Raw genomic sequence first — 18,427 nt, 5'->3', positions numbered from 1 at the left:
GTGAAAGTTGGTAAAGAGTTGTCATTGATGAGTTAGTATGCAGTAATTCCAGTGACAGTTGGTAAAGAGTTGTCATTGATGAGTTAGTATGCAGTAATTCCAGTGAAAGTTGGTAAAGAGTTGTCATTGATGAGTTAGTATGCAGTAATTCCAGTGGAAGTTGGTAAATAGTTGTCATTGATGAGTTAGTATGCACTAATTCCAGTGGAAGTTGGTAAAGAGTTGTCATTGATGAGTTAGTATGCAGTAATTCCAGTGAAAGTTGGTAAAGAGTTGTCATTGATGAGTTAGTATGCAGTAATTCCAGTGGAAGTTGGTAAATAGTTGTCATTGATGAGTTAGTATGCACTAATTCCAGTGGAAGTTGGTAAAGAGTTGTCATTGATGAGTTAGTATGCACTAATTCCAGTGGAAGTTGGTAAAGAGTTGTCATTGATGAGTTAGTATGCAGTAATTCCAGTGGAAGTTGGTAAAGAGTTGTCATTGATGAGTTAGTATGCAGTAATTCCAGTGACAGTTGGTAAAGAGTTGTCATTGATGAGTTAGTATGCAGTAATTCCAGTGGAAGTTGGTAAAGAGTTGTCATTGATGAGTTAGTATGCATTAATTCCAGTGGAAGTTGGTAAAGAGTTGTCATGGATGAGTTAGTATGCAGTAATTCCAGTGGAAGTTGGTAAAGAGTTGTCATTGATGAGTTAGTATGCAGTAATTCCAGTGAAAGTTGGTAAAGAGTTGTCATTGATGAGTTAGTATGCAGTAATTCCAGTGGAAGTTGGTAAATAGTTGTCATTGATGAGTTAGTATGCACTAATTCCAGTGGGGGGTTGGTAAATAGTTGTCATTGATGAGTTACAATGCACTAATTCCAGTGAAAATTGGTAAAGAGTTGTCATTGTTGAGTTAGTATGCAGTAATTCCAGTGGAAGTTGGTAAAGAGTTGTCATTGATGAGTTAGTATGCAGTAATTCCAGTGGAAGTTGGTAAAGAGTTGTCATGGATAAGTTAGTATGCAGTAATTCCAGTGAAAGTTGGTAAAGAATTGTCATTGAAGAGTTAGTATGCAGTAATTCCAGTGGAAGTTGGTAAAGAGTTGTCATGGATGAGTTAGTATGCAGTAATTCCAGTGAAAGTTGGTAAAGAGTTGTCATTGATGAGTTAGTATGCAGTAATTCCAGTGGAAGTTGGTAAAGAGTTGTCATGGATGAGTTAGTATGCACTAATTCCAGTGAAAGTTGGTAAAGAGTTGTCATTGATGAGTTAGTATGCAGTAATTCCAGTGGAAGTTGGTAAAGAGTTGTCATTGATGAGTTAGTATGCAGTAATTCCAGTGGAAGTTGGTAAAGAGTTGTCATGGATGAGTTAGTATGCACTAATTCCAGTGAAAGTTGGTAAAGAGTTGTCATGGATGAGTTAGTATGCAGTAATTCCAGTGGAAGTTGGTAAAGAGTTGTTTCCAGACGTCATGGCTGCACAGGAAATAGTGTGTGTAATGTGTGTGTGATGTGTGTGTAATGTGTGTGTAATGTGTGTGTAATATACACACATTGTCTTCCTTGTTTTTGTCTTGCTGCTGTGACATGGCAGCAGTCTGACAGCTCGTCACACAACAAGGACTTTTTATTTCATCCTCCTGTCTTGTCACTGGAGAGAAAGGAAGAAAATGATGCATACTGATAATAATAACTGCCTTTCACTCACAGCCTCATGAAGCCAAAAAGTGTCTTCAATACTAATATGACTATTTGCACCTCTTTATTTGCAGCAGAAATAGAAATATCAAATTGTTGATCTTCACTAGTAATACTCTCAGTAATACTCTCAGTAATACTCTCAGCAGGTGTGTATACTTCCACTGCACACTAGCGTGCCGCGGCACAGTGGTTGAAATGCTCTCAGTAATACTTTCAGCAGGTGTGTATACTTCCACTGCACCTGCCTTCAAATTCATCTTTCTTTTTTCCATTTGATGTTATCACAATTATGGGTGCCCTCAGAGGGCCGCTTGCAACAGTAAATGTTGATGAACTTAATAATACATTTAGATAAGATATTTATTTTTTATCATTATTATTATTTTTGCATGCAGAGATCATATTAAAGTTTTGAAGACAGGCTAGAAGGGTGCTCAAAAAATGGATTCACTTTTATTTATTCGATTGTATATCAATTCCTGATTTTTGGAGAATTAGTTAAAATAATCAAATGTGCGTATATATATATATATATATATATATATATATATATATATATATATATATATATATATATATATATATATATATATATATATATATATATATATATATATATATATATATATATATATATATATATATATATATATATATATATATATATATATATATATACCTGAGAATTTAACATACGAACGGACTTTAACCAAGAACTTTATCGTATTATTCATAAGGACTTTAACCTAGAACTCTCTTAGGGGTGACCAAATCCCCAGGGCAAGCCACACCCGACTATTTGCTTACTCGTCAGTGAAGCAGCCCGTCACAGTAATCTTTATCGTATTATTCATAAGGACTTTAACCTGAGAATTCAACATACGAACGGACTTTAACCTAGAACTTTATCGTATTATTCATAAGGACTTTAACCTGAGAATTTAACATATGAACGGACTTTAACCAAGAACTTTATGGTATTATTCATAAGGACTTTAACCTGAGATTTTAAAATACGGACGGACTTTAACCTGTTACTCTTTTAGGCGCAGATGAAAGATTCAAGACACAATGACCTGAGCCGACCATCACATGTAATGGCGGACAAGGCAAAAATGCAACCAATCTATCAAAATCACCACTCTGTGTCTGGAGTACAAAACAGTGTTTGACTTACAGACTTCTGGGCAGACTCCTAAAGCAGATTTTATAAAAAGGCTCTGCTTACCTTAAATTATGTTGGCCAAGTGAGTCTGTCCAGAAGATTGCAAGAAGTCGTCAATCATCAGCGTGTCATCCCGGATGAGCCCCCAAATTGTTGCGTTCGACCAGATGTTCCTCCAGGGAATTTAAGTTTCTGGTCACTCCCAAGTTCTTTTTATGACACATACTGAGCTCAAATGGAACACCAGACAGAATGGGTATTTTGTGGTTTATTCTCAAAGCTTTGAAAACAAACGTGAGACCAATCCAGTACAGAAGCGTTCACTAGCGCAGCTAAGATCGATCTAATCTAATTTACCGAAGTGTTGTCTTCTATAATGTGTTTCTCACTCCCACCCTCGTTGTCTCTCCCGGCAGCCCAAAACACATGCCCATTCTTCCCCTCAGCTGGACACAGGAATAGATAAGGGAAAGAAGTTATGGCTACTCCCACTATCAAGGCCGACACATAGTACTTGCAGACCAAAAGAGCACAATTGGAAGAACACTAGCTGTTTTGTAATATGACTATGAAAATAAAGTAGTAACACTTAAATATGGATATATGAAAAAAATCTTCTTCCGTCAATCCCCCTTCAAGATCTTCTAAAAAGATCTTTATCACTAGTACAACACTTATAAAGCACGCCCCACATTAAAGTAGGTGCTGTTTTTTTTGTTGTTGAGCAAGCTAGCAATAAAACAACTGCATAGTTACTGTACATGGGAGATAGATGGAGGGAGTCCACGTCAATGTCGTCATGGTGAGGGAAGGAAACCAACAATTCTCGAAAGTCTCAATTTTGCTTGACCCCCTTCAAAGACATAACGAACCCAGAAACAGGGTGGGGTTGACCTTCTACAGCTCTAACAATGATGCGGGTGCATAGAGACTTAGCACAAGGAGCGATAAAGCAACCGCATGAGGCTATGATGGCCAAAAAACTCCAATTGAGACCAGGACAGACTTAATTAGGTCAGTCCACCTGCCAAATGTGCTTTGGAGCCAATCTTTGGAGGGGTCAGAGACCCCTGAAACTTCAGTAAGTTCCTTAGACAGGGCCTGGAGGCCCTCTAAGGCCCTCTGAACCGAGCCATTTATGTCAGTCAACTTAAAAGGGGCGGGATAAGTGTGGGGAAATGGACGTCCAGCGGAACAAGCAACACGGTCACCCAGGTTTTGGCATCCACCTGAGCCACGGGTTTATCTGTACCCGCTACTAAGGTCAAAGTTACCAGGTCTTCGGTGGTGATGTCATTAGCACACACAGATGTGAGAGCCTTTGAAACACCACCGAGGTGGGGTGGTACTTTAGGTGCTACAGAGGGTGTAGAGGTAGTTAACACCCTCTCGAGGACATTAATTTTAATAATTCCTTTAGAGTCTGTATCAGTCAGGTCATCCCCCAAAACAACATAAAAGGGACGATGAGCACCACTTACCTGAGTATGTTGTCTGCATCCGACACCAATGGTTCAGGGTTGAGTCGTAACAAAGATAGAGGTTATTACCATGGTAATAGCTATTGTGTCCCCCGTAATTAATCACACTGCACAGGTCAAAAAAATAAGTCTTGCTATCCCCTTTGACCCAGTCTATTTAAAGTCCGCCATTTGTTCTAAGACACTTGTCAGTCACTGTCGTCGGGAAGGAAGAACTGAGACACAAAGACAGTAGAACAAGCCCAAGCACCAGTCCGTCAGGGAATACTACCGGGTGTAACATCCTGCCTTTCGTCTATCAATATCAGAGTAATTTAGGTAACAAAACGGGGATAAACATCAAACTTTTCACTTAAAGTAACGACACAAATAGTTATGCTGAAAACAAGCAAGAAAAAGTAAGAAACATTTAGCATATGGATTGGTCTGAAATAAGGATATACAATATAGAAGTTGAAAAGAGTAATATAGGTAGAAAATCTGGAAGATCTACACGGAGGTCTCTCTCAGCGTCGTGGTCGAGTGGGGCAGATGAGGAGAGGTGGTACCAGGTGTCCCCTTTACCAGCTAGTCGAAGGGCGTGGGACGTCCGTTCCACGACCTTGAAGGGACCAGTCCATCTGGGCTCCGTCCACTTGCGTTTGATTACCTTGATCTTGACCCTCTCAGCGGGCAGAAGGGAATCTGGAGTGGCGGGCTGTCATCCTCGAATCTGTACAGAAGAACTGGCACACAAATTCTGCATTTTTTGTGTAAAATACCATTTTGGTTTTACGCTGATTCCTCCTTCCATGGGGGGCTGCTGGTCCTGGGAAGGGCTGATCTGTATGCAGCTCATAGGGTGAAAAACTCAAAGGAAGCTAAAACAGTTTTATTCATGGACCTTCGAATTATCATTAACGCTAATTGCAACATGTCAATCCAATTCAATTTGGTCTGTGCACAGATTTTAGCCAATTAGTTTTTGATGTTCTGGTCCATCCTTTCAACCTTACCTTGGGACTGAGGATGGTATCCCAAACCTTTGTTCTAGTCCGAGAGTCTTTTTGACCAAGGCTAAGTGAGTATTTTTAAAATGGGTGCCGTTGTCTGACCTAATCTTTTTGGGGAAACCATGTTGGGGTATTAGTCATTCACAAGTCATTTAATTACTGATATTGCATCCTCTTTTGAGGTTGGGGTTGCTTCCGGCCAACCACTGTAATTGTCAACACAAGTCAGCAAGTACCTTTTCCCTTGTACCGGATTGATCATATCAGTGAAATCAAAGACTATACATGGTTCACCCTCACCTCCTCCATATTACAAATTTGATCTACTAAACTACTATCGATGTGCAAAATCGTTATTTTCAAATGAAAATTTAGTTATAACTTCTTACCCACGGGAAAAATGTGAAAACTATGGAATGTGTCAGAGTCTGATTATTGTCGATTTTGTTCCAAGGAGTCTGTATCCACACTCAGTCATCCCCTTCTGTTTCTGAAAAAGGGACTGTGTTAGTAATACTATCACTTTCAGAAACATCTAAGAAAAAGGTCAGCTAATAGTCAAGTAGCGGAGGACAGGTCATGTTTGAGGTCAATGAAAGTCTCTTTAGCCTTTGTGGTCCATTGGGGGGTGTTAGGGTAGGGGACCCCTTAGCGATATCACAAATAACTCAACTAAACTAAACCCTAAATTTTATGTAACTTATTCAATATGGTGAAAGCTTCAAAATATGCTTATATTTATGACATAAATACTAGAAAAACACTAACCTTATGGCGGATGCTTTAGCAAAAGTAATTAGAAATTTTACCACACCTGGTGGCCCCAATAATTCATTAAGTCAAGCTCATGTTGTAGAAAGTCGAATGATGCGGACACGTTTGTTACTGAAAAATTTCTATCAGACTTCTGCCATGGCAACTTTGTGTATGTAATGAGCAACTATAATTATTTGATATGCTTAAATGTGTAATGTGTCGTTATAGCTCAGCTGTTGTGTAGCTGCTAGCTCCTCGTAGCCTACAGCCGGGGTGTCTAACTTGCAGCCCATAGCTATGTGTTTAACAGACAACTTAAACAATTGAAAATGTGGTATTTGGGTGTCGGTGCAATGTGTGGCAGCTACGCCGTGTCTTATCATTGGACCTAAGTTCTTTGGTTTTGTAGGCGAGACAGAGAGCAAGCGAACAATGTGGGACAGCAATTGTGTCCATCTTATACCATGCTAGTTATTGCAAAGATAGGTCAACATGAGCAGCCACACCTTGAGTTCCAACATATATAAATATAAAAGGGTCAAAGGTCTCCTGGTATGAGTGTTTAACTGGTGATCATAACATGAGGCGAGTCAGGTTGCGATACACACGGAAGCATCTCAGTCAGCCAGGGTTTTCACTGATAGAGCAGTTGGAGCAGGAGTTGGGGTACTCAGTAGATGTCAGCCATTTCTGTTGTTTCAGGCTGTGGTATGAGCTCATGGAGGAGCCTTGGTAGTGGTGTCGCAGCTTGGTGGTTGAGCCGTCAGGTAACACCAGTAAGGTTTCTTCTGTGCGATATTGAATGTCAGGGTACAGTCTGTAAAGGAGGTTATTACCAATTAGGCAAGGTGTGTGCAGGTCAACCACGAAGGGGTGCTGCAGTGTGTGTCCAGCAATCTTAACCGGAAGTGGTTTGGTGACAGGTAACCTTCTTGTGACCCCAGCGAGGCCTTCGACCTTTAAAGAGGAAGCACACAGTTTCTTTGGTACCTCTGCATTCAGAATCGAGTGGGTGGCACCAGTGTCAATCACAAACTGATAACATTGTCCGTTGACACTCATGTCCAGCAGGGGGCCAGTCTGTATTTCCTGCTGGGGTTCCTGCGGTGGGCGTCCTTTGCCACGCCTGTATGATGTTCGTTTGATGGCAAACCGGGACCTGTCTCGTTCAGAGGAGTTAGGACATTCACGTTGCCAGTAACCCGGCAGGTCACAAATGTAACAGTTTCCACCCCGGACTGGCCTTGAAGTACCGTGTCGTCCACCACCCGAGTCCAACCGTCTGGTCGCACATCTGTTGAGAATTCTTTCCTCCACCTGTTGGAACTCAGAAGCAAGGTTACCCACTGCTGAATATACCCTAGCTGATCTTTGACTAATAAGTTATTTTAACTTTTTATCTTCAGTGATCTGTAAATTAAGTAGTAGTTTCCTTGTTGCTCTGTCATTAGCCTTATCATCCCCATCCTGCTTAGTCCAATTCTGCGTGTCCCTGCCATGTGTTTAGCCAAAGTCTCCCTCCCTGAGGTACAGGTGGGAAAGCAAGGTCAACAATGGCTTGCATGTATGCGATGGCAAAATACTTATATTGAAGTAGGCCCCTTATGTTAGTGTCATGTGTCAAAAATGTCTGCCGGAGGAAAATGGTCAGACGTGCAAAAGAAGGGGTTAATAATTTGAGTCATTTCAAGTTTCGGAGGTGGAGTCAATCTTAGAGGGGGCGTGTGAGTACCTCCTTCGCTTGTCACTGGAGTAGGGGGCGGTGGCCACGTCAAAGTCCGGGCGGGTCGTTTAAATAATTTGACGCGTGTGCGATAGGCGAAAGACCAGTCAATCCATTTTTTCATTGTCGTCTCAATAATTATCAGTTATTTCGCTGCATTTCTTTTTTCCACGTAATCCCCGCTTACTTTTATCATACGCCAAACTCTTAAATTCTCAAGCACCAACTTTCTCCCTGCTCCTTTTTTCTCTCCCTTCGTGTTCCATTTTCACCAACAGCACACACACACACACACGCACGCGTAACCAGCAGCACACACACACACACAAGCAATCAAGCAGCACAAAAGCTCTCTCTCTGCGTTTCACTTTACCATTAGACTTCCAGTTACTTTTCTTAATTTACCAAACGTTTGAGTTCACGACTTTACGAGTGTTGTAAACTCCCTCTTAACCCTTTCAAGGAACGTTCTCTTTTTTTTTTCTTTTTTTCTTTTTAAACTCTACCTGCTTATTTTATTGTCGACAACAGTACATTCAATTGATCATTAAACAGTAATGATTCATCACATTTTCCCCCAACCGTCATCACACTTGTTCTTGTCAAACCCTGTGGTCATTGTGTCTCTCATGCCCCATCCGTAACCCGAGAATGTATTTATCGTATCATTCATAAGGACTTGAAACTAGAACCCTCTTAGGGGTGACCAAATCCCCAGGGCGAGCCACACCCGACTATTTGCTTACTCGTCAGTGAAGCAGCCCGTCACGGTAATCTTTATCGTATTATTCATAAGGACTTTAACCTGAGAATTTAACATACGAACAGACTTTAACCTAGAATTTTATCGTATTATTCATAAGGACTTTAACCTGAGAATTTAACATACGAACAGACTTTAACCAACAACATTATCATATTATTCATAAGGACTTTAACCTGAGAATTCAACATACGAACGGACTTTAACCAACAACTTTATCTTATTATTCATAAGGACTTTAACCTGAGAATTTAACATACGAACAGACTTTAACCAAGAACTTTATCGTATTATTCATAAGGACTTTAACCTAGAACTCTCTTAGGGGTGACCAAATCCCCAGGGCAAGCCACACCCGACTATTTGCTTACTCGTCAGTGAAGCAGCCCGTCACAGTAATCTTTATCGTATTATTCATAAGGACTTTAACCTGAGAATTCAACATACGAACGGACTTTAACCTAGAACTTTATCGTATTATTCATAAGGACTTTAACCTGAGAATTTAACATATGAACGGACTTTAACCAAGAACTTTATCGTATTATTCATAAGGACTTTAACCTGAGAATTTAACATACGGACGGACTTTAACCTGTTACTCTTTTAGGCGCAGATGAAAGATTCAAGACACAATGACCTGAGCCGACCATCACATGTAATGGCGGACAAGGCAAAAATGCAACCAATCTATCAAAATCACCACTCTGTGTCTGGAGTACAAAACAGTGTTTGACTTACAGACTTCTGGGCAGACTCCTAAAGCAGATTTTAGAAAAAGGCTCTGCTTACCTTAAATTATGTTGGCCAAGTGAGTCTGTCCAGAAGATTGCAAGAAGTCGTCAATCATCAGCGTGTCATCCCGGACGAGCCCCCAAATTGTTGCGTTCGACCAGATGTTCCTCCAGGGAATTTAAGTTTCTGGTCACTCCCAAGTTCTTTTTATGACACATACTGAGCTCAAATGGAACACCAGACAGAATGGGTATTTTGTGGTTTATTCTCAAAGCTTTGAAAACAAACATGAGACCAATCCAGTACAGAAGCGTTCACTAGCGCAGCTAAGATCGATATAATCTAATTTACCGAAGTGTTGTCTTCTATAATGTGTTTCTCACTCCCACCCTCGTTGTCTCTCCCGGCAGCCCAAAACACATGCCCATTCTTCCCCTCAGCTGGACACAGGAATAGATAAGGGAAAGAAGTTATGGCTACTCCCACTATCAAGGCCGACACATAGTACTTGCAGACCAAAAGAGCACAATTGGAAGAACACTAGCTGTTTTGTAATATGACTATGAAAATAAAGTAGTAACACTTAAATATGGATATATGAAAAAAATCTTCTTCCGTCAATACACACATATACAGTGGGGCAAATAAGTATTTAGTCAGCCACCCATTGATTGTCAATGGGTGGCTGACTAAATACTTTTTTGCCCCACTGTATATATATATATATATATATATATATATATATATATATATATATATATATATATATATATATATATATATATATATATATATATATATATATATATATATATATATATATATTATAATAAATTGGTAATAAACGTTAGGTCAGGAAAAAAAACAGAGGCTATTTCATCCCTACAAGCCTGTTTTGCAGGTTTCCATATATATATATATATATATATATATATATATATATATATATATATATATATATATATATATATATATATATATATATATATATATATATATATATACACACTACCGTTCAAAAGTTTGGGGTCACCCAAACAATTTTGTGGAATAGCCTTCATTTCTAAGAACAAGAATAGACTGTCGAGATTCAGATGAAAGTTCTCTTTTTCTGGCCATTTTGAGCTTTTAATTGACCCCTCAAATGTGATGCCTTAGAAACTCAATCTGCTCAAAGGAAGGTCAGTTTTGCAGCTTTTGTAACGAGCTAAACTGTTTTCAGATGTGTGAACATGATTGCACAAGGGTTTTCTAATCATCAATTAGCCTTCTGAGCCAATGAGCAAACACATTGTACCATTAGAAATGTAGATATTGCACCAAAAACCAGACATTTGCAGCTAGAATAGTCATTTACCACATTAGCAATGTATAGAGTGTATTTCTTTAAAGTTAAGACTAGTTTAAAGTTATCTTCATTGAAAAGTACAGTGCTTTTCCTTTAAAAATAAGGACATTTCAATGTGAACCCAAACTTTTGAACGGTAGTGTGTGTATATATATATATATATATATATATATATATATATATGTGTGTGTGTGTTTGTGTGTGTGTGTGTGTGTGTGTATGCATCCAATATCTATTGTTTTTATTATTATAATTGATACTGTTGCTTTTATACATTTTTGGTTTTCCTTTATTTTTTTTATAATGTATTTACTAAGTTTTTGTTTAGTTTTTCTCAAATGCTTTGTAAAGTTCTATCCTAAGTATGTAAAGCTGTGATTATGGGGTACTTGCCATATGTTACGACTTAGAATGCATCAAAAAGCAAACCAAGGTGTTACATAAGGATTGTGAATGACAGGCAAAATTCACCCCAAAAAAGTTCAGATCCCCTTTGAGAGACACAATTGTGTGATTGAATCCATGCTAAGCAGCATTTAAAGATGATTTTGTGTCTCTCAGCCAATGTAAATATGATGAATGAGTCCTCTCGCCTGTCCAGGTTTGACCCTCAGAAGGGCTTCTGGTGCCAGCTCCTGGAGGGAGGGAAGACTAAGTGCTTGGGGAAGAGCAAAGGGCGAAAGTACCCCCCCATGGAGCCAGAGGTAAACACATTTACTCTGTCAACATTTACAAATAGACATTGGATCAAATAGGGGTGGTGCCAGTGGCAGGTCCACATTTCCCTGTGGAAATTCTGCAATGGGACGGCAAAAAGAGCCCAAGAAGACACGGCCATAATGAGGCCTCCGTAATGACACGACACCCTTGAGGGAGGATGGGCGAGATTAGGACGCCAGAAGGAGAAAATGGAATCCATAAATCTTTGTCCCGGCTCCTGATTCCACAGAGGAGCTGGGAATCACACCTTTGCTCTCCAATGAAGACGAGCACGCTCGGAATCAATCCATCTTCTCACCTGCAGCCATACCTGCACAAATACTGGAGGGGCCTTGCACTCACCTGGAACTAAACCCTGTGTCAGCAGGGAGAAGATGGACCCAGCAACTATTTTGTTCCACCTTCTCAGGGACAACAATTTACACATAGAACTGAGATGTACTTTAGAGTAGACATGGAACTGAGATGTACTTTAGAGTAGACATAGAACTGAGATGTACTTTAGAGTAGACATAGAACTGAGATGTACTTTAGAGTAGACATGGAACTGAGATGTACCTTAGAGTAGACATGGATTTACTAGACACTGACAATGACATCACAGTAGAGTTTCACCACTACTAGTGGCTTCATTGTCATGTTGAATAACCCCTTTTTCCCTATCATACTCTTATTTTTTTAATTCTCCGAACCACGTCTCCCCAGCCCCAGCAGCACCCGTGCATCCCCAGACCATGTTGCTGCCACTTGGGCAGTGCTTCTCAATGATTTTGTTGTTACGAGACCCCCTCTTCTCACTCTCTGCCATGACTATAAATAGTATTAATGTCTATCAAATTTTTTTAAGTACACCTCTGCATAAGATTGTATTCTTAACATTAAATGAAACAAAAAAAAATAACTTTATTAAGATTGTTTTTAGTCTCTAACTGAAACATTTAAAGTGCATCAATTAAAAAAAAATCATTATTTCAACGCAAAAACATTTTTTGACTGACTTAAACAATGTAATTCTGAAAAATACAATTCAATAAATAATAATAATAAATTGAGAACATTAATTTAGGAGCACAATATGTAAAACACTTTAACCTACAAAACAAAAGTACATTATTTGAGAAGACCTGCACCAGATTCACTTTTAATATGATACTGATGTGTTGATATCACTGTATTGGCCGATAACGTTAACAGTCTGATACGTTATCAGCACAAATCTTTCTACACGCTTTCACTATTTTGTAGTGTTGTGTGGAATGGTGGAAAAGGTCTGAGAGACTCCCTCTGGTGGCGAGATATGAGAAGTGTGACAAATGACACGTACTCAGAAAATGTGTAAAAGCTCTCTTTTAATCGCTAGAATTTTGTTTACGGACTCATTTCCTGCGTGGCAGTGGAAGCATTAAACCCCAATTCTGTCATTTCCTGTGTGGCAGTGGAAGCATTAAACCCCAATTCTGTCATTTCCTGTGTGGCAGTGGAAGCATTAAACCCCAATTCTGCCTAGCAACAAGTGGCCGTGTAGATAAAAAGAATCAGGTCACTTCATTATCGTAGGGAAGGTTTATTCCTGGGTGGATCTGGCGTGAGAGGAAGAGGGGAGGGTTAATCATTTTGCAATACAGTGTGCCGAAAATGATGGAAAGCGCCACTCTACCTCCCCAGTGGGTGAACAAGGGGATGGGTCAAATGCAGAGGACAAATGTCGCCACACCTACTGTGTGTGTGACAATCATTGCTACTTTAACTTGAACTTTAACTCTACGTAGCAACTGACGCTGTGGTCAAAGTTGGAATTGCCACATTTGAAGATATTCAACAGTGGATTGGTCACGTTTCATGTGTCAGGTGAACCGCCATGAATCCCTTTTCTTCTTCCACTGTCAGGCCCGTGCATTCCTGTCCAGGTTCTACAGGGAACACAACGTAGAACTGTCCAAGCTGCTGCATCGCCTCGGACAGCCTCTGCCCTCCTGGCTGAGGGAGGAGCTGCAGAAGGTCAGCGCCATTCAACTCACTTCATTGGTTCTGGGACAAAGCTCTCAACTCAAAACACTTGTATCTTAAATCAACATCACCCATAATGAATTGCATGGGGGATTAATCCCCAAATAGCACACTTTTAACAAGTAACATGTCTTTAAGACAAACTTTTAGATCACAAATGTTGTATAAAAACACATACCCTATTTTACGGACTATAGAGCGAACCAGAATATAAGCCCCACCCACTAAATTTTAGAAGAAAAAAATATTTCTCCATATATTAGCCGCACCGGACTATAAGTCGCAGATATATACGTTATGAAGGTAATTATTTACACAGAAATAATATGTAAATGTTTATTTACATACCTTAATTGTTTTCAAACGGTGTCTGTAACACGGCAGTAAAATGGCTGATCAAACAAAACAGAAGTCATGGTCATGGACCCACTAGCTGCACAAGCTAGCTCTCCAATCAGCTAAACAGACTCAATAACTCCAAGGTGATGTTTTGGTGAATTTACTGAGGAATTTCTAAAACCAAACAATACAAAAATAATGTCTTTGTAAGTTAGTAATAATAAAACAGACACTCATAAACGTGTTAGCATATCAACTGAGACTAACGATTATAGTTTTATTACATTACAATAGCACGTACAAACATGCATGAAAACACTCCTACAGGCATCTCACATGGGACGCTTTAATAAGTAAGAATAGTTTTAGTTATATTGTAAAACTTACAAACATTGTTTGGAGTGATGAATGAAGAATCCATACAAGTAGAAACGCTATGAACGAATAGTAGATGAAACAATCATCAATCAATCAATCAATCAATGTTTATTTATATAGCCCTAAATCACAAGTGTCTCAAAGGGCTGTACAAGCCACAACGGACTTGTACTTCCAGTTTAAGGCATTAAACGGAAGAAAACACTGTAGACATGCACCCAGCAGCATGTGCGGGGAGCAAACTTGTCCAAAAGATGGCGCCGTAGCACAAACAATAACACACCTTTTCAGTGTCTGTGTCGGTGTGATGTGAAAACTTTTTGTTGAATACAAAAAATTATAGACGTGAAAAAAGTAGCGGCTTGTAGTCCAGAAAATACGATATGTTTTATTGCCATAAATAGTAGGAACCGACTCCGCGTTAAAAGTTGCTTTTGGATAAATGCGTCTTTATATTGCTTTGTGACGCAGAGTTCTTCCAATTGGTTGCCACACACGAAGAGACGCTTCTTCCCAGTTGACAGAATATTGCCGCAAAACCAAAACTTGTCAGTTCCCCTGATGAGACCGTAGTGATCCGTGTTGGATAACACAGCATTTGTGTGTTTGGGGTGGTACTCTGGTAGTGATCTATGTTGGATAACACAGCATTTGTGTGTTTGGGGTGGTACTCTGGTAGTGATCTATGTTGGATAACACAGCATTTGTGTGTTTGGGGTGGTACTCTGGTAGTGATCTATGTTGGATAACACAGCATTTGTGTGTTTGGGGTGGTACTCTGGTAGTGATCTATGTTGGATAACACAGCATTTGTGTGTTTGGGGTGGTACTCTGGTAGTGATCTATGTTGGATAACACAGCATTTGTGTGTTTGGGGTGGTACTCTGGTAGTGATCCGTGTTGGATAACACAGCATTTGTGTGTTTGGGGTGGTACTCTGGTAGTGATCTATGTTGGATAACACAGCATTTGTGTGTTTGGGGTGGTACTCTGGTAGTGATCTATGTTGGATAACACAGCATTTGTGTGTTTGGGGTGGTACTCTGGTAGTGATCTATGTTGGATAACACAGCATTTGTGTGTTTGGGGTGGTACTCTGGTAGTGATCTATGTTGGATAACACAGCATTTGTGTGTTTGGGGTGGTACTCTGGTAGTGATCTATGTTGGATAACACAGCATTTGTGTGTTTGGGGTGGTACTCTGGTAGTGATCTATGTTGGATAACACAGCATTTGTGTGTTTGGGGTGGTACTCTGGTAGTGATCTATGTTGGATAACACAGCATTTGTGTGTTTGGGGTTGTACTCTGGAAAGAAAGTTGGTCACCTTTGAAGCATTCCAATTAACTGAGAGACTGCTCTTATCTCAAAACACTCTCAAGTTGAGGTACTATTGTAAAACACTCTTACAAACCCATCCAAAAAAGTGAATTAAATCTTGTTCTTATGCCCATCTTTGCCCCGCCCCTTTCTGTCTCCGCCCCTTTCTTAAGGTTAGATAACCTTTGCATCCATGAGCCGGGTTTAAAGGCCAAAGGTCAAACAGGGCGAGCTAACCGGGAAGGTCCGACGCACTCTCCGGTGGTGGACCCCCCCCCCCCCCCCCCCCCCCGCCCCACCCACCACCCACCCCACCCCAGAGCGGGAAGGGCGAGGACGCGACGCCTTGTTTTCAGGCCTGAGGGCAGAGAAGCGACAGAAGAGACAAACGCAGCTCCCAAGGAGTTTCTTTGACTGCACTCTGACAGCGCTGGTCAGCTGTCATGACCACTTTTGCACAAACATTCCCTTTACTTTCTTATCTTCTTGCCACAGCCAGCATGTGGGGACAGAACCTGCTCAGCCTCAAGGACACAACTCCTTGGTTGGAACCTGCTCAGCCTCAAGGACTCAAGTCCTTGGTTGGAACCTGCTCAGCCTCAAGGACTCAAGTCCTTGGTTGGAACCTGCTCAGCCTCAAGGACTCAATTCCTCGCTGAGGCCACCCTTAAAGTCCGCCCACAACACACGGACAAGGAGGAGAAGACCTCCAGGGCGTCTGTGATGAAGGCGGAGAAGAAGTAGAAGAAGATCTCCATGGTGTCGGTCCTGAAGGCGGAGAAGAAGTAGAAGTAGACGTCCATGGCGTCGGTGCTGAAGGCGGAGAAGAAGTACAAGAAGACCTCCATGGCGTCGGTCCTGAAGGCAGAGAAGAAGTAGACGTCCATAGCGTCTGTGATGAAGGCGGAGAAGAAGTAGACGTCCATGGCGTCGATGATGAAGGCGGAGAAGAAGTAGACGTCCATGGTGTCGGTGATGAAGGCGGAGAAGAAGTAGACGTCCATGGCGTCTGTGATGAAGGCGGAGAAGAAGTAGACGTCCATGGCGTCTGTGATGAAGGCGGAGAAGAAGTAGACGTCCATGGCGTCGGTGATGAAGGCGGAGAAGAAGTAGACGTCCATGGTGTCGGTGATGAAGGCGGAGAAGAAGTAGACGTCCATAGCGTCTGTGATGAAGGCGGAGAAGAAGTAGACGTCCATGGTGTCGGTGATGAAGGCGGAGAAGAAGTAGACGTCCATGGCGTCGATGATGAAGGCGGAGAAGAAGTAGACGTCCATGGCGTCGATGATGAAGGCGGAGAAGAAGTAGACGTCCATGGCGTCGATGATGAAGGCGGAGAAGAAGTAGACGTCCATGGCGTCGATGATGAAGGCGGAGAAGAAGTAGACGTCCATGGCGTCGGTGATGAAGGCGGAGAAGAAGTAGACGTCCATGGCGTCGATGATGAAGGCGGAGAAGAAGTAGACGTCCATGGCGTCGATGATGAAGGCGGAGAAGAAGTAGACGTCCATGGTGTCGGTGATGAAGGCGGAGAAGAAGTAGACGTCCATGGCGTCGATGATGAAGGCGGAGAAGAAGTAGACGTCCATGGTGTCGGTGATGAAGGCGGAGAAGAAGTAGACGTCCATGGTGTCGATGATGAAGGCGGAGAAGAAGTAGACGTCCATGGTGTCGGTGATGAAGGCGGAGAAGAAGTAGACGTCCATAGCGTCTGTGATGAAGGCGGAGAAGAAGTAGACGTCCATGGCGTCGATGATGAAGGCGGAGAAGAAGTAGACGTCCATGGTGTCGGTGATGAAGGCGGAGAAGAAGTAGACGTCCATGGCGTCTGTGATGAAGGCGGAGAAGAAGTAGACGTCCATGGCGTCTGTGATGAAGGCGGAGAAGAAGTAGACGTCCATGGCGTCGGTGATGAAGGCGGAGAAGAAGTAGACGTCCATGGTGTCGGTGATGAAGGCGGAGAAGAAGTAGACGTCCATAGCGTCTGTGATGAAGGCGGAGAAGAAGTAGACGTCCATGGTGTCGGTGATGAAGGCGGAGAAGAAGTAGACGTCCATGGCGTCGATGATGAAGGCGGAGAAGAAGTAGACGTCCATGGCGTCGATGATGAAGGCGGAGAAGAAGTAGACGTCCATGGCGTCGATGATGAAGGCGGAGAAGAAGTAGACGTCCATGGCGTCGGTGATGAAGGCGGAGAAGAAGTAGACGTCCATGGCGTCGGTGATGAAGGCGGAGAAGAAGTAGACGTCCATGGTGTCGGTGATGAAGGCGGAGAAGAAGTAGACGTCCATGGTGTCGGTGATGAAGGCGGAGAAGAAGTAGACGTCCATGGCGTCGGTGATGAAGGCGGAGAAGAAGTAGACGTCCATGGTGTCGGTGATGAAGGCGGAGAAGAAGTAGACGTCCATGGCGTCGGTGATGAAGGCGGAGAAGAAGTAGACGTCCATGGCGTCGGTGATGAAGGCGGAGAAGAAGTAGACGTCCATGGTGTCGGTGATGAAGGCGGAGAAGAAGTAGACGTCCATGGCGTCGATGATGAAGGCGGCAGACGCAGCAAAGCCAAGCAAGCAGAAGCAGCCCATGTGACATTCCTAGCTTTCCCTCCTTTTCTGTTCCTGTGGGACATCTGAAGTCTGAAGTGTGAAGTGTGAAGTCTGAAGTCTGAAGTCTGCAGTGTGAAGTGTGAAGTATGCAATGTGAAGTGTGAAGTGTGAAGTCTGAAGTGTGAAGTCAGGGGTGTGAAGTGTGAAGTGTGAAGTGTGAAGTGTGAAGTCTGAAGTGTGAAGTGTGAAGTCAGGGGTGTGAAGTGTGAAGTCAGGGGTGTGAAGTGTGAAGTGTGAAGTGTGAAGTCTGAAGTGTGAAGTCAGGGGTGTGAAGTGTGAAGTCTGAAGTGTGAAGTCAGGGGTGTGAAGTGTGAAGTGTGAAGTGTGAAGTCTGAAGTGTGAAGTGTGAAGTGTGAAGTCAGAGGTGTGAAGTGTGAAGTCAGGGGTGTGAAGTGTGAAGTCAGG

The 18,427-nt window shown here is 41.9% G+C and overlaps 1 protein-coding gene across 1 annotated transcript in view; it reads left to right on the top strand.

The window, feature by feature from the left end:
- The window catches only part of ndst3 (N-deacetylase/N-sulfotransferase (heparan glucosaminyl) 3), a 310,454-nt gene extending 293,752 nt beyond the window's left edge, over positions 1 to 16,702 (top strand). The window contains exons 20-22 of the mRNA XM_062027384.1: positions 11,256 to 11,358; positions 13,262 to 13,372; positions 15,915 to 16,702. Coding sequence (XP_061883368.1) covers positions 11,256 to 11,358; positions 13,262 to 13,372; positions 15,915 to 16,163 — 463 coding nt within the window. The 3' untranslated portion in view covers positions 16,164 to 16,702. The remainder of the gene's footprint in view (positions 1 to 11,255; positions 11,359 to 13,261; positions 13,373 to 15,914) is intronic.
- Positions 16,703 to 18,427: the final 1,725 nt, after the last annotated feature.

Source organism: Entelurus aequoreus, linkage group LG18 (genome assembly GCF_033978785.1).
Source record: "Entelurus aequoreus isolate RoL-2023_Sb linkage group LG18, RoL_Eaeq_v1.1, whole genome shotgun sequence".
NCBI lineage: Eukaryota > Metazoa > Chordata > Actinopteri > Syngnathiformes > Syngnathidae > Entelurus > Entelurus aequoreus.
The sequence above is the reverse complement of the archived record's forward strand: the minus strand, read 5'-3'. Positions and strand labels throughout refer to the sequence as shown.